Source organism: Hippopotamus amphibius, chromosome 3, assembly GCF_030028045.1.
Source record: "Hippopotamus amphibius kiboko isolate mHipAmp2 chromosome 3, mHipAmp2.hap2, whole genome shotgun sequence".
NCBI classification, from domain to species: Eukaryota; Metazoa; Chordata; class Mammalia; order Artiodactyla; family Hippopotamidae; genus Hippopotamus; species Hippopotamus amphibius.
The window spans coordinates 197701468-197716665 of NC_080188.1; the positions used below are offsets into that span (position 1 = coordinate 197701468).

Consider the following 15198-nt stretch of genomic DNA (forward strand, 5'->3'; position numbering starts at 1 on the left):
TCCCCCCCTCCCCGCCCCCGACCCCCGCCCCCGGCAGCCTTGACCTCCCCTCCGACGCTTCCGGGCCCTCTCACCAGCTCGGCCTCCAGGACTTTGATCCTGCCCTCATAGGCAGCCTTCTGGGAGGAGAGCTCCCGCTGAGCCACTTCCCGCGCGATCTGGACGCCCCGCAGCATCTCCTCCTGCGCCCGCAGCTGCGCCTCCCGCATTTCTGCCTTGAGTCTGCACAGCAGCCAGACAGCCAACAGTTACAGGGCACGCACACGAGGATCCTTCACGGACGTGCACCGTGACAGTTCTCTGTCACACGAACACGGCTTCAATGAAACAAGCGTTCAAATCGCAAAACTAAATTTCTGACATTCTGTCAATAGCATTCGTAAATTTTTATGACCTTTCGAATTGTTTACACAAAGAAAACATAGAAGGAGGAAAATCTGCTTACCTCCAACTTAGTTACCATTGCAGGTGCCTGATATTTAAGCAAATATGTTTTTCTAATGCTTAAGTGATATGAAAATGACATTACAGTGAACACCGCAGCAAATGTTATAGTTAACATTATAGTAAACACAAAATATGCGTATTTTAGGTTAAACTAACAATGGTTAGGGCAAAGATTAATTCATATCAGTATATTTCCATTCATGTTTAGGTCACAGATTAGGAATATACTGAAACGACTCTACAACCACGACACTCGAGCTGATAAAGCAGAGATTATACCACGTTTCCCCAATCATCTACAACAACTGTGCAAGCAGACAGGGCACGGGGTCCCCGGAGAGAGAGCCAGGCGGGGCTCTCTTGACAGAAGGGAAGCCGTCTTTGGCCGAGCCGTTTTGTGATCTGAGCCTGGACACAGCACTTGACCTTCCACAGGTCTCAGTAGTAATCATCTTAAGGGAACGAAAGAACACGTGTCGTCGGGCAAGAGAAGCACCAACAGCAAAGAGGAGCCGGGAGCGGTGAGGACTCGCAGGTCTGAGTCAGCGCTGAGGGTGAGCCTGACGCGCAGCCACCAGGCCCGCGGGACCCCGAGGGGGGACGATGTTGCCCTTCTGCGACCCCCGTGACTGCGGTCAGCCGAAGCCTGGGCTCTGAGGACCTGTGCCCTGATTCGATGCCGCCGCCTCCCCTGCTCAAGCCCCTCCACGAGCACGCCCGTACCCTGAGCTTAAAACCTCCCCGGTCTCGCCGCGGGGGAGACGCCGCTCTGGGCAAGATCCCGTGTTTTCCTTACTTGCGGCAAGTAATAAATCCTTCCTTCTCCTGATCTTTGGCCTGGTGGTGTCTTTTGGCTAGACACCCACCAAGAGGTGAACCCAGTTTTCGGGTAACAATTAGACATGTTGAGAAGTCAAAACATTAAATTAGCTTTGTCACCTTTCAATATACCAGGGGAAAAGGATCGACGATTATGGAAAACTAAAAGCTTCTTTCATACTCGAGGATGGAAGATGCCTTAGAGGACTGGGGCGGGGAGGGTGGGGGGGACTCGAGGTGGGGGGAGTCAAGGAAGGGAGGGAATACGGGGATATGTGTATAAAAACAGATGATTGAACCTGGTGTACCCCCCAAAAATAAAAATAAAAAAAAAATAAAGATTAAAAAATCAAAAAAAAAAAAAGCTTCTTTCTTCTCAGCAAAAACCAATGCTTTAACCATGGTACTGTATAGAAATTTCCATTCCCAATTTTACCGAAAGTAGAATAAGGATGTCAAAAGAAAGAGGCCTAGGGGTTGCCAGGGCCTGGGCGGGGGAGGGAAGCTGTTGTTCGGTGGGTGCAGAGGCCCAGCTGGGGTGACGAGGAAGTGTGGGAGATGGAACGTGGCTGAGACCGCACAACCATGCACTGAACTGCACACTGAAGAATGGCTGGAAAGGTGAACTGGACGCTATGTGTATCGTACCACAACTTCAAAAAAAAAAAAAAGAGGGCAAAGCAAGGTCAGACTTTTGAAAAGGTGACCAAGCAGGGTTTGTGTGGCCTCACCGGTCATCTCTGCCCCCTCCCTCCATCCTCCGTGCGGATATTTCTCCCCGCCCCAAGATACCCATCTCAGCCCCCAGCCTCCAGCGCCCTCCAGGCCCGGGCCATGGTCACCCCATCCTGTCTGTCTCACGTCTGCTTAAAATTCTCTAACGATCCCGTATCCTTCAAGATAAAGTCCAGACGCCTTAGCATTTTATGTATGTGTACTTGCCCCTGACTTTACAGGGACCATGTTTAAATCAGAAACCCTACACTATTGCCTGAGCTAAAACCGGGGCAAAAGAAGAAAAGTAAATAAGGGTCCACTCCCCAGGCTTCCCCTGGCCGACTCCCTCCCAGGGGACATCTTCTCATGAGACCTTCGCTGACCCCTGGTCGGGCCAGGAGTCACCCCATGAGCTCCACACGGTGCAGGGCTCTGTCAGGCCACTCTGTCTGTCTGTCCGTCAGCCCCATGAGATGACGGGTCCCTCCAGTGTAGGATCTAGGTTTGTTTGTTGAGTGAACGAATGCAAGAAGAGGAAAGATTACGTCACTAGAAATCAGCACCCAAAGAGTGAACAGCTGTGGTCAGGACAACCTGACGACGGCCCTCTGGAGCCTGGCCACATACTTCCTGTGTCGCGTCAGCAAGAATACTCACTGTAATCTCTGCGCCGTGAGCAAGTCATTTTTGGCAAACTCAAAGTCTTTTGGACCCTCGCTCCTCAGAGTCTCTCTACTGGGCGGTCTCTCCCCTCTCTGGACCTCCGCTGGATGATTAAATCTAAAATAATGATCGCCACCAAGAATCACCCGATCACCCTAAAGCACACAAAAAAGTTACTCTTTGAGGTGGATCTGAACCAAAATTCCACGAGACAAATCCTCACGCGCAACAACTCAATACAGTCTAGCATCACTGGCGGTAGACACAAAAATCATAGCAGCCTGCATCCATGAAACGCTTCCCACCTGCCAAGAACTGAGTCAGACACTCCACGCACACATCATCGCACTGACGTCTCACAACCACGCGTGTTATTATCCCTGTGTTAGGAATAAGGACGCTAACGGAGCACAGAGCTTAGCAGCGACGGTGATGAGCGCTCGCTGAGCTCACGGCTTGCAGACACCATATTAAGAGCTATGCATGAATCCTTTCACCTGCTCCTCCCTTACCCTCCCTGCAAGACAGGATATATACAAGTGACCATATGTCTTGCTGTGCCTGCAACAGAATAGTCTATGCCTGTTCTCCTAACGTAACTATTAAAGTGCTCTTGAAAGCGTCCCGACGTGGGTGACATGCAATCACCCTGGCTTTACACCTTTCCAAAGGTCACACGGCAGACGGCAGGGCCAGGGCTTCGAGCCTGCCTGGCCTGGTTCCGAAGCCCAGCTCTTCACTGGACACATAATGACGCTGCCGGTGGACAGCTCCTCAGGGGCTGGTCCACAGTGACAGAACGGTGGTCTCTGCACAAAGGCCAGCGATTCGTGAGGTAACAGGAAAGAGAATGTGGGAACCAGAAAGTCCTTCATCTTGTTCACTACTGATCTCACAGAGGAGAGAACTGGGCTCAAAAAAATTCAGTCCCTTGCCCAAAGTCAAACAACTTCTCATACCTTAGCAGCAGCCAACTTACGTGATGCAACACCGTGGGTTCCGAGATGAGTCTCCCATTTATGTACGTCCTTGCTTCCCCCGCCGGGAGGACACTCACTGTCCCGCCAACGTTGTGGATGGTGCTGTGAAGGCAGGACGCACACTGTCACACTCACGGGACAGACTCACAACACAGATACTGCTCCCTGGGTTATTCCTTTGGCGTTAAGGTTCACATCAATTTGTGACAACAGTAACTTAGAACTCTCTTATTTTCCTCCAATGAGATTTTGAAGTTGTGGTGAAAAAGCCTGGCTTCTCTGGCAATTCTCTCCACCAGTGATGGGAAAAATTTTCATTGTATGTATTTTGATTAAAACTACTTAAAAGAAAAATACCAACCCCTCTCCACACAAAATGGGAAAAAAAATACACAAACATTAAAGGAAAATACATTAAAATACTGACAATGGTTTATTTATGAATGGAAGAATTTTACGTGTTTCTATTTTTTACTTTTCTTTTTGGTTGTATATGACTCCTAATAATGGGACAAACAACATGTTCCTCTTGTGAAAACAGGGATAATGCAAAGGAAGGAAAAGCATGGAGATAAAAGCATGCTCCTCGGACATCTAATTCACTAAACTCTGACTATAAGATGGTACGGCAGAAAATCAGATATAAACGCTACACGTTCCTTGGAGTCTTTTTATTCAGAAAATAGGAAGGAAACTCCAAAATCCAACTCATCTTTGGATAAACTGGACAGAAAGAAAGAGAAAACTGCAGCAAAAGCTGAGCCCCAAACAAAACCTCTAGCTCTAGATGAGGCTCCGAGATCTACAATTAAAGGACAGTAGTTGAACTTGAGCCCCTAGAGAAGAGGACCCGGGAAGAACAGCTCACCCTCCCACCAGCGTAGTGTCCTAACCACGTAAAGGTTTACATGAGGTCTGCTTGTTCTGACACCTTCTCTCTTCCAGTCCTACCTGCTGTCTTCGAAAGCCCTTGGCCTAGCATTCTGGAAACCCCTCCCCAATGTGGCTTCAACCACCAACCCCCCGACCCACCACTATTTCCCATAAGAGCCCCACCTGGATGTACACCAACAACCAGCTTCTCGCCTTTACCTGAGTTGTTCCATCAACACAAGACACCCTCTCCCTCATCTGCGTCACTCTTCAAGGCCACGCCTCTAAGCAGCTTTTTTTAGGGCTCAAGCTACAAGGTGAAGTCTCCTTCTCTTTCTTTACTTTTAAGCACTAAGTAGCTAAGACCCAGCTAACGTTAACATACACTGATGGGTACTGGACTTTGTCCACTGAGCCCCACGTGCCAGGTATGTCAGCAGTGCAGACAGACACAAAGCCACCTCTCACAAAGTTCATGGTCCAGCGAGTGAGACAGACACCGCTCTGTGCACTAACAGGAGAAACACCCAGTCCCAGGCGCGTGGGGGGCTTCCTGGTGCCCCTGGACTCTCCACTCTTTGGCAGCGTGTGCTGTATCTTTGCCACAAAGGTAAATAATTCTGGACATATTTGGTAGAAAACAGTTAATTAACAGGAGAACAAGAGGATCTAGGATCAAGGAGCTGAGCTCCGCCACACTGGGCACAGAGCCATCATGGAGCTCAAGTAACGAAGGCCGTGCAGCATCAGTGAGGAAACACACGCCGTGTCTTTGGAAATGATTTTGCATGAACACTGCAGATCACCAAAAAGCCATATGTTATTTAATATATGGCACTGGTAGAACTGGTAATTCACATGGAAAATCAATGAATTTAGATCCCTACTTCACACCAAACAAAAAATTCCAGATTACTTAAGAACTTAAATGTGAAAGCAAAATTTTAAAACATTTAGAAGGTAATTTAGGAGACTAACTCTATGACCTCAGCGTAGAAAGGACTTCTTAAGACACAAAAATTGACAACCATAAAGGAAAAGACTGGCTCAGGTGCTATATTAACTGAGACCTTTGATCCATTAAAAGGCACCGTAAGAGAGAAAAGATGAGCCACACGCTGGAAGAGGTATTTACAGCACATGAAACTGCGAAAGCTTGGCCACCAGAATAAATAAAGAGCTCCTACAAAGTGTGAAGAAAAAAACAAACAATACTATTGAAAACTGGACAAAGACATGAACAGGCAACTTACAGGAGAGCAAATGAAAACGGCCAAAGAATACATGAAGATGATTAGTCAAGGAAATGCAAAACAAATCCCCGACGAGATGCCAATTCAGAGCCACCTGACAGTGCCAAGTGCTGGCAAGGACCTGGTGCAACAGGCGCCCCAGCGCCAATGGCAGCAGTGGTCATTCCGGAAAATGCTCTGCAATTACCTCGCGAAGGTGACTATGCACGTATTCTACAGCTCATGTCTCTACTCCTAGACACACAACTTAAGAGTGCACCCCAAACGTTAAAACTAACATTACAGGGTAACTGTAAAATCATCACTCACATAGCACAGCGGGGCAAACAGAAAGGCCTGGCACCCAGGTTCCTCGTGGCTGCCCTGGGGGCCTGGCCTCACGTTAGGAAACTCGCTCCAGAGAAGCCCCGGCCGTTTGTACCAGGAGCCTCGCCAAGAGCGCTCAGAGCAGCGCTGCGGAAGCAAAACATGAGAACCCACCCAGACGTCTACCAACAAAGGAGGCAGGCGAGCTCACGCAACAGGGTACGTTACAGCGGGAAAATGAAGCGTGTCAGCGTGGATAAAGCTTGAAAACACACTGTGGAGTAAAAGAGCTCACGTGTGCCATCACCCCAACAGTGCATGCAGTATCATTCAACCCACGTGAACAAAACTTTAAAATCTGTTAATCCAACCACAAATCCTGCCATATATGGTGGACCAAAGTTTAGATCTATCGGCTGAGGGATGATTTCTGATAGAGCGATACTAAGTCTTATCTCATATTGAGAGTAACTAAGCTGCCATCCTTACACAACACTCAGATCGTCTGTTTTTCCTGGCTAAAAGATGCATGTGAAGAGTTATACCAAAGAATCAGGGTAAACGCATGCCGCGTGGGAAGGGCACTGCAGGTCATCGGGACCTGGAAGCCTCCTGGGGAGGCACGCACCAGTGCTCGTCCGCGATCAGCACGCCTGACAGCTGGATGTCGTGGCTCGAGTTCGGCTGACACTTCCCGACCGTGGTGGTCCCCTCCTTGATCAGGTACAGCAGTACCTCCGACAGCTGAGGGTCTTCATTGAGATTGACCAGGTTTGGCAAACGGTTGTCCACTTGAAATGTAATTCCTGCTTTCTAGTAGAAGTCAGAAAAAAAGTTAACCTTGATCACAAGCGTGAAGTTGTTAAACCCACCCAAAACGTTAGACGTTACGTCACGGTATGTGTGAGTCAGTAGACGAGCGACTTCCCGCAGGCGTGACGGCCGCACTTCTGAGGCTCCCAGGATGGCGCTGCCCGCTGTCCACCGCCATCCCCAGCCCACGTGCGGCTCCACCCAGCACCGCCACACCGTGCCTGCTCTCACCCGCCGACCCCCTGCCGGGGCCGGGTCCTGCTGCTGCGCCTCCGCTGCCATGGCCTCGGTCTGGACTCCTCTCACTTCCCGCCGCAGCCACCCTGCCCGCAGGCCCTCCTGGTCGCAGCCCTGCTTACCCCCCACGCCAAAGTAGCCCTCCTGAACTAATTCTCAACGTGCCAATTCCCTGGTCAAACACTCTCAATGACTTCCCACTTCCTACAGGAGATAACAAATTCCTCGTCCTGGAAGCAAGCCCTTGATGAACTAACCGGAACACAACTTCCAACTTTCTCTCCTCAGGACCCGACAGAAGCGGCCTGCTCCGATAAAACAGTCCCACACGCGCCCTTCAGAGCACGCCCTCAGCTCTCCTCCCTCCTCCCTCATGCTGTTCCCCTCCCTAGAACGAGCTCTCCCTCTTCTCTGCCCATCGGATCTTACCCACGCTTCAAGACCCGACGCAAACCTCGCCTCCTCCGTGGAGCCGGACCGGCCTTTACCCCCAGCCCTCTGCACTCTGGAAACACCAGCCGGTCACTCGAGAGACTCCCTTTCCTGCCAGTGCCCCGTGCCCTTTACCCGTCTTCACTCCGACAGGGAGTTCTGATTCCTGTAAAAATCTTCACGTCTCTTCCTTCCTTTACAGAAGGAAAAACAAAACAAAACCCCAAAACTTTTCCCTCCACCTCTCAAGCCCCCCCACTCCCCCCACCCCTCTCACTTGCATTTTCAGAGTTTGTATGTGAGGCTCTGTTCCCTCATCACCTGGTCATCCCTCAACCCCGTCACCTGCCCCTCTCACCACTATAACAGCCTCATAATTTCACAGAGCAAGGCTCACCTTTCAGCAGCCTTCTCTCCACACACGCATAACAAACCCTCTTGCGCCTGCTGGCTTTCCCTCCCTTCTGCGCCCTGAACCCAGCTCCCCTGCCAGCTCCCCCGCCAGCCTCCCCACCCCTGCCGCGCCTGCTCCAGGCGCTCGCCACCTCCTCCCTTAATCGCAGCAACAGCTCCTATGAGCCACCTTCCCAGCCATCCTCTTTGCCCCCTTGAACCCATTTTTCACACCTTTACCGGAAGAATCTATTTAAACACGGGTCTGCTCACATCCCTCCCCTTCCACTTAAAACCCTTCGTGGCTCCCACCCAGAAATTCACGTCCTCACTGCGTCATGGTCCGAGTCACGCCTCCTCTCCAGTCGGACGCGTCACCCACACCCATTCCATCTTAATTCTCTGGACACCACGCTGCGTTGTGCCTCTGTGCTTTCAAACACGGTACTTCTTCGTTTGGAAACTTAGACTTTGGTAAACTAACAAGCTCCTGCTCCTTGTACAAAATCTTGCTTAGCTGTCCTTTGCCCGAAGGCCTCCCGGTGACCACCCTCCGCACAGAGAATCACTCCCGCCTGTCTCCCGCTCCCCCAGCCACTGCGTTAGGCTGAACCACACGATGCCCCCAGCCAGGACCAACCATGATGCAGCTAAGCGACGGCGGCATCGACGGTTCACGCCTGTCGGGTCACAGGCACCTCGCGGTCCACGCGGAGTCTGCAGCCTCCCTCCGCACCTCCTGCTCCGCGTTCCCCTCGGCGCCCCCCTCCCCCAGGCCTGGCACCACATGCACATCTGATATTTGTCGAACCAAAGTGAAGACAACTAGACAGTTTGTTTACATGCAACCTTCCAGCTAGCTCACAGGCGCTAAGCCATCACAGTCCTGACCGTAAGATGTCTAAGGCCAATTCCCTGACAGCGCTGCCGTGCACAGTCAGCACGCGGTGAGCACCGGGCGACCTGCAGCTGGGTAGTTACTGGCACCCTTCTTTGCAAATTTTCAAATCAGCTTAGAAAGTTGAAATGATACCTGTAACTCCTTTGTTACTTGAAGTTTTCTTTTTTCAGCTTGTTCAAGTTTTTCTTTCCACATTCTTTCCAAGGACAAACAAAAGAGTTTAAAAGAGTTAAAAATATCCCGATATAGAAGACAGAATCAAGAGACAACCAGTAAAGATTAAGCAGCCGCTTGGAAACAGGTAAAATGTAACGGTCTGCAGACGGGCTGCCCCACTCACATGGAGGGAGGGACACGGGCAGACTCAGGTACCTCCTCAGCCTCCCCTCCCCGACCCACGCCAGGCCAGCGACCCCAGGCAACACCCAGAGCATCGAACCGGCGGCCGGGCCCACCTCTGCATCTCTGCCATGTCTCTCTCCTGCTGATGCAGCTTCATTCTTAAGGATGTTATTTCTTGCCGACAGAGCCTATATCGTTCAGGGTCAATGTTCTGACTGTTTCTTTGAACAGCTTTTAACTTTTCAATTTCCGCTTTCAATTCTAAATATTTGTAGAAAGATGCATGATTAATAACATTTGATATAAGGTCATTCCCACACTAGACATAACCCTCTGATCTTCTATTTTACTTGAAGTTTTAAATAAAACTAAGTAAAACAGAATACGTGCAGAAATTTTACTTTACCTACAAACCTCTACCTGAAAAACTGCTCCCCTATTCATAACGGTCCCTCCCTCATAAGCAGGATGGCCAAAGTGGGGCACTGACAAGAAGGACCGGGGCGCATTCACCACCTGGGACGACAGCCGTGAACCAGCGCCGCCCCAGGCCAACCTTACTCCTGGAGGCGTGATGCATACGGATCACAGGTTTTCCAAGCTGGGATGCAGAATACCTATTTTTAATGGAAATGGTCCCACTTGTAAAAGAGAAGGGATCCAAATGGAAGAAGATGGAGCACGAGACAGCAAGCCCACCCTTTCTGGCCCTCACCTCTGCGGGATCTACTCGCCTCCTGCAAGGTCCCTGCAGGCAGCGAGGCGACCAAGCGGGTGAGCAAGAGAAAGGAGGGCTCGGCACAGACGAAGGAAGGCCCCTGCTAGAAACTCAGGATCCCACAGGCTCTGGGTCCACCAACTGAGCGGCAGCAGAGCCGAGGGACAGAGTGAGGGCGGAAAGGCCACAGGAAGAAGTGTAAAGGACACGACTGTCCCCGGCTGCACAGGCGCGTGGCTCAGTGCACAGGTGGCTTCCTGCGCTGGCCGTTCCTCCCACCCTCCCCACATGCCAGCTTCTCTGACTGTCCCCACATTATCCTCTTTCCTTCCGCCCACCTCCCCCATCTGCGCAGGATGACGACTCGGAGCTACTACACAGACACGAGGAGAATCCTTAACTTTCTCACACCACATGCTTTCACAACGGACGTGAATATTCGAGACGAAACTCTCGCAAGACAATGTCTAAGTCTGCAGGAAGCTGCTGACCTCGGATGAGCCTGGCGCTCACGTCCTCGTTGACCCTGGCGGCGGTGACAATGGTGCGGGCCTGGGCGGCGTACCTCAGCGTGCTCAGCGTCTCCTCCACGCTGCTGGACGCCGGGCTCACCGTGGCGACCATCGCCGTTTTGGAATTCCCGCTCAGGCTCTCCTTTAGCAGCCTTCAAGGAAAACAGTCACGATCAGACCTTGCTCCTGCAACGGCCTCACGGCGACGACACCCAGAGAGGACACAGTGAAGCGACGGGACGTGTGACAGCACCACGCGCCTCACCAAACACCATTGAGAAGGTTTTGGTATTTGCAGCTACGTTTAGATCTCTGAGCACTTTATTTCATCTCACACTTTTTTTTTTTTTGGGCCGTACGGCAAGGCTTGTGGGATTTTAGTTCCCTGACCCGGGACTGAACCTGGGCCTCGGCAGTGACATCGTGGAGCCCTAACCGCTGGGCAGTCAGGGAAGGCCCTCGTCTCATACTTTCCATATTGTTCTGTGAAGTGACCGTCTGTGCCAATATTTTAGAATGTGGTTAACGGTCCAATATGTCGTGAAATTCCTCTCCCCATCCTAGACTGTGAGCTACTTCAGCAAAGGGGCTGTGTGTCCGGGCATCTTTGTATTCCCAGCGCCACCAGGGTCATTCAGAGCAGCTGCTCCGAAGTGCAGAAAATGAGGAGTGAACACATAAACAAAAGTTTTCTTTTCTACTATAGGCAAAGCTTTATTTTAGAGGGAAAAAGAGTGTGAGACGAAAAGCCTATCTTCGTGAATGCAAAATGAGTTCTTCTTAACTTTTAAGTTATTCTACATTTTCAAAAGGCATTAAAAAAATGAGATCTTCCTCTTACAGGCTCTGAGGTGGCAATTACATTACAATAAGTCAAATATAAAGATGCACACTGTCAACGAGCGAGACAGTCTTATCAGAATTGGGTATTAAATATGTACAGGTAGAATCTGAATGTAATATACCTGAAGTTAAATACACATGCATGAATGAAAACGCTTTTTGAACACTCACACGCCAGCCAGCGTGTGCTAAGCGTCCCTTCACACCACAGCAGTGTGCCTGCGGACGCCACACACGCTCACACAACAGACACGGACACCAGCGAGCATAGTGAGAGTGGCTGATGCGGACACAGCGCACACACGGGTTAAGAGCTTTACGTTCATCGTTCAACCCTCAGCACACCCTGAAAGCCCGGGGCTGCCACAGCCCGTCTGACAGATGAGGACGCGGGCCGCAGGAGCACTGGGCGCTGTGCCCGAGCCACACCGCCTGCGGGAAGCACGGCTGAGGGCACGGCCGCGCAGCCTGGCTCTGGGGCGCGCCCCGCTCGCCAGGGCTCCGGCCCGGAGGCACCCGAGGGCGGTCCCCGCCCCCCCCCCCACACCCCCCACTGTGCTTCAGACAGTGCTTTATCCTCCAAGAGCTACTTGCCACGTGAGGACAGACTCGCGGTAAGGGACGAAGGCTCTCCTCCCGCTGGCCTGCGCGGACAGCGCAGATATCACCTTCCCCAGGGTCAGCAGGGACTTGTTGATACTCACGCCTTCCTGGGGACAAGAGCAGACGCGTCAGCCGAGAGGCAGCGCTCGGCAATAAACCTATCACGCACGGTGTGCTCCTTCCCTCACACGACTACTGAGGAGACACTTTCTGCCGTACGCCGCCAACCTTCCTCGGACTCAAAATTCACTAACGGTCTCTGAAAAGCAACCACACCGAGACCCGCGGGCCCCTGTCTCAGCCCGCGGCGGGCCCGGCTCCCGCGGGAGGGCGCCCCCTCACCTGCAGCCGCGCCCCGCCGGGCTGGCTGCCGGCGCAGCGCTCGCTGCCCGCCAGGTCCACCAGGTTCACGCAGCTCCGAACTCTGTGCTCCAGCTCCTCCCCCTCCACACGCTCTGTCTGAGGCGAAAGGACGTTAAAAGAACACCTCGTAAGTCCTGCTATACGTGCCATCAACCTACGTCTGCAAAACAGAAAGGTACACAAGAGCACAAACCAGCCACCTACATCTGAAAATATCCCTTCTTGAATCTGTGACAACTTATAAGGATGCACTGAGCAGTGATTAGACTATGTCGAATAAAAGAAATGACTTTCAAGGGCAAAAAAACCCATAGCTACTCAATTATATTAAGGAAACAACTATAAATAGAGGAGAGGCTTAACGTACAAAGTGCTGTTGGTCCCAGCACGGAAGTAGCAAAGTATTTAAATGCAACATAAATGACCAACAGCAGAGAAAAATTTGAGGAATTGTAATAGTCAAAGCAATATTACGTCGCTATGAATAACAACATTTCGCAAATAATTTTAATAGCATAAAATTGTTGCAGACTTTGTAAATTTGTTTAAGTGTGATTGTGAAACAACTGAAAGATTATATACCAAAATGTTTAGAGGGGTTTTATTTGAGCAGTGGAACCTATGGCCGAATTATTTAAAATCTTCTACTTTCTGATATGTTTTTTCAGATACTGTACAATTATCATGTATTACTGACAATATATTATCACACATTGATATGACGGTATCAATATCATGATAAGTTAATAATCGCACGTTATTGATTTTTAAAACAGTGAGAAAAACATACTCCCGTATACACCAGAAGTCACTCAGGGTCATCGTGTGTGTGTCCCAAAACCGAGTTATGTTATATGTTTATATGATTGGACTCTTTACCTTTGATTTAAAGAAGAAAATAAGGAAAACATGAAACGTGAATACAGTGACTACCTAAGAAACTCATCCACAACACAGTACCTTGGCCTGGGTCATCACCAGGGAGAACACGGAGTGAGAGCGGGAGCTTTTATCGTTCATGCCGGTGGCCGCGGTCGCCTTCCTCTTATTTCCCAGTTCCAGCCAAATCTAGTGCGAAAGGAGAGAGGGAGGTCAGGTCTGCAGACGGGGACTCACTGGAGCAAAGTAAAGACCAACCAAGTAAAGTGAGCACGCACGCACACACGCTTATAATCAGCTTATAAAACAAAGTTACTAACACATGCTTACTTAATAATCTGTATTCCCACTGCCTATTTTTTTTTTCTCCTGTCACAGAAATCTGAATCAGGAAATAACTAATACCTTTAAAAGGCTATTTCTATAACTCTGACATGATGATCAATTTAAATTTTTAGTTTAGAAAAGTAATTCTTCTGCTTAAAGTTTACACAGACAAAAATCAGTTCGTTTTAAATTAACAATATTAACCTTCTATTTATACAAACAGCAAGTAACGGGAAATGTTCTTACAAATATTTATGACTGATCTTTCTACCTAGTGGGGAGAAGACAAAATACAACCAACCTTACCTGGATATCAGAGTGAGAACTGACAACATTCCTATTTTAAAAAAGCAAAAAGACCAGATCAGTTTCACGGATGACCACACTCTTGTTCTTATAAAACATCAACGAGGGACTTCCCTGGTAGCACAATGGCTAAGAATCGCCTGGCAATGCAGGGGACACAGGTTCGACCCCTGGTCTGGGAAGATCCACATGCCACAGAGCAACTAAGCCCACGAGCCACAGCGACTGAAGCCACGCGCCTAGAGCCCGTGCTCCACAACGAGAGAAGCTGCTGCAATGAGAAGCCCGCGCACTGCAACGAAGAGGAGCCCCCACTTGCCACAACTAGAGAAAGCCCGCTCGCAGCAAAGACCCAATGCAGCCAATAAAAAATTAATTAATTAATTTTAAAAAATCAACCACCTTTCAATTATATGATTACTCCATGAATACCACAATGGAATAATTCATAGGTATTATTATACTGATTCTTACAGAATCTTTCACTTTCTCCATTCTAAAAGGTAGGAAATAAAATGATTTAAAATTTTAAAAAGTATGATTTTTCTTAATATAATGAAGCCCCTTAGCATCTTAACACGGTAATTTCCAAGTCTAAATCATGAGACCAAAAGACAAACTTTAACCCACACGTATAGGCGTAGGTATGCGTACATATGGGTGGGTTAGGCAGAGGCATATGTACAGGTGCACGTACAGGGACATGCGGGTGTGGGTCTGCAGGTGTGCAGGGCCTCAGCACAATCCCAGATTTACTAAATGGAGCTGAATTTTTTCTGGCCACTTTTCTCTTCCTTTAAGAAAGCATTTGGAGTTGAAAGCCAAATAAATGACCCTCAGCCTATTTCTAAATCTAAACATTGAGCTCAGCACCTTCTCCCCACCAAGCTTAAAGGAATAGATAGAAAAAGCGGCCCGAGAGGGAAGGCCTCACTTAGAGGTGAGCAGGGGAAAGGCAGAAAGGCCCAGCGCTTCACGCTCAGCATGACTGGCGCCCCACGCGAGGCCCTGCACGGCTGCTGAGAGACAGAAACAGGCACAGCGAGCCGCTAACACTGTGTCTGGAGAGAGGAGGAACGTTCAGCTGGATAATACTGAGGGCAGACGGCTAAGCAGTGATCAGCGACTCGAGGCTGGGGAGGCCGCTGGGAGCACAGCACCCGCGCCCCGGCCGCGCACTCACGTGGACAGGCCCTCGACGTAGGGGCCGGAGGCCGGGTGCTCCCGCACTCTCAGCTGTGGGGCAGACACGAAGCAGCATTAACAGCAAGACAGGTACGTCTTATAGAAAGAATTTCAAATGATTTTTTTTCTCCATTTTGAGTCTACAGTAAAGAGATGTGTCTCCACTTTACCCAGAAATAAATATAAAGGTCCGCACAGAAACGCGTTTGTAAGGCACTAGGAAACTGCCTCAAGACCACACACTGTTCACAGCTGCACAATAGCCGACAATATACCATAACATCAA

At 49.9% G+C, this 15198-nt stretch overlaps 1 protein-coding gene across 1 annotated transcript in view; it reads right to left on the reverse strand.

Annotated features, from left to right (window-relative positions):
• Positions 1–15198, reverse strand: part of KIF14 (kinesin family member 14) — a 52693-nt gene that overhangs the window by 25439 nt on the left and 12056 nt on the right. The window contains exons 6-17 of the mRNA XM_057729854.1: positions 14911–14963; positions 13728–13758; positions 13176–13283; positions 12195–12311; positions 11844–11959; positions 10386–10558; positions 9290–9437; positions 8967–9030; positions 6687–6871; positions 3626–3728; positions 2641–2801; positions 75–222 (exon numbers count right to left, since the gene is read on the reverse strand). Of these exons, the coding sequence (XP_057585837.1) occupies positions 75–222; positions 2641–2801; positions 3626–3728; positions 6687–6871; positions 8967–9030; positions 9290–9437; positions 10386–10558; positions 11844–11959; positions 12195–12311; positions 13176–13283; positions 13728–13758; positions 14911–14963 (1407 nt within the window). The remainder of the gene's footprint in view (positions 1–74; positions 223–2640; positions 2802–3625; positions 3729–6686; positions 6872–8966; positions 9031–9289; positions 9438–10385; positions 10559–11843; positions 11960–12194; positions 12312–13175; positions 13284–13727; positions 13759–14910; positions 14964–15198) is intronic.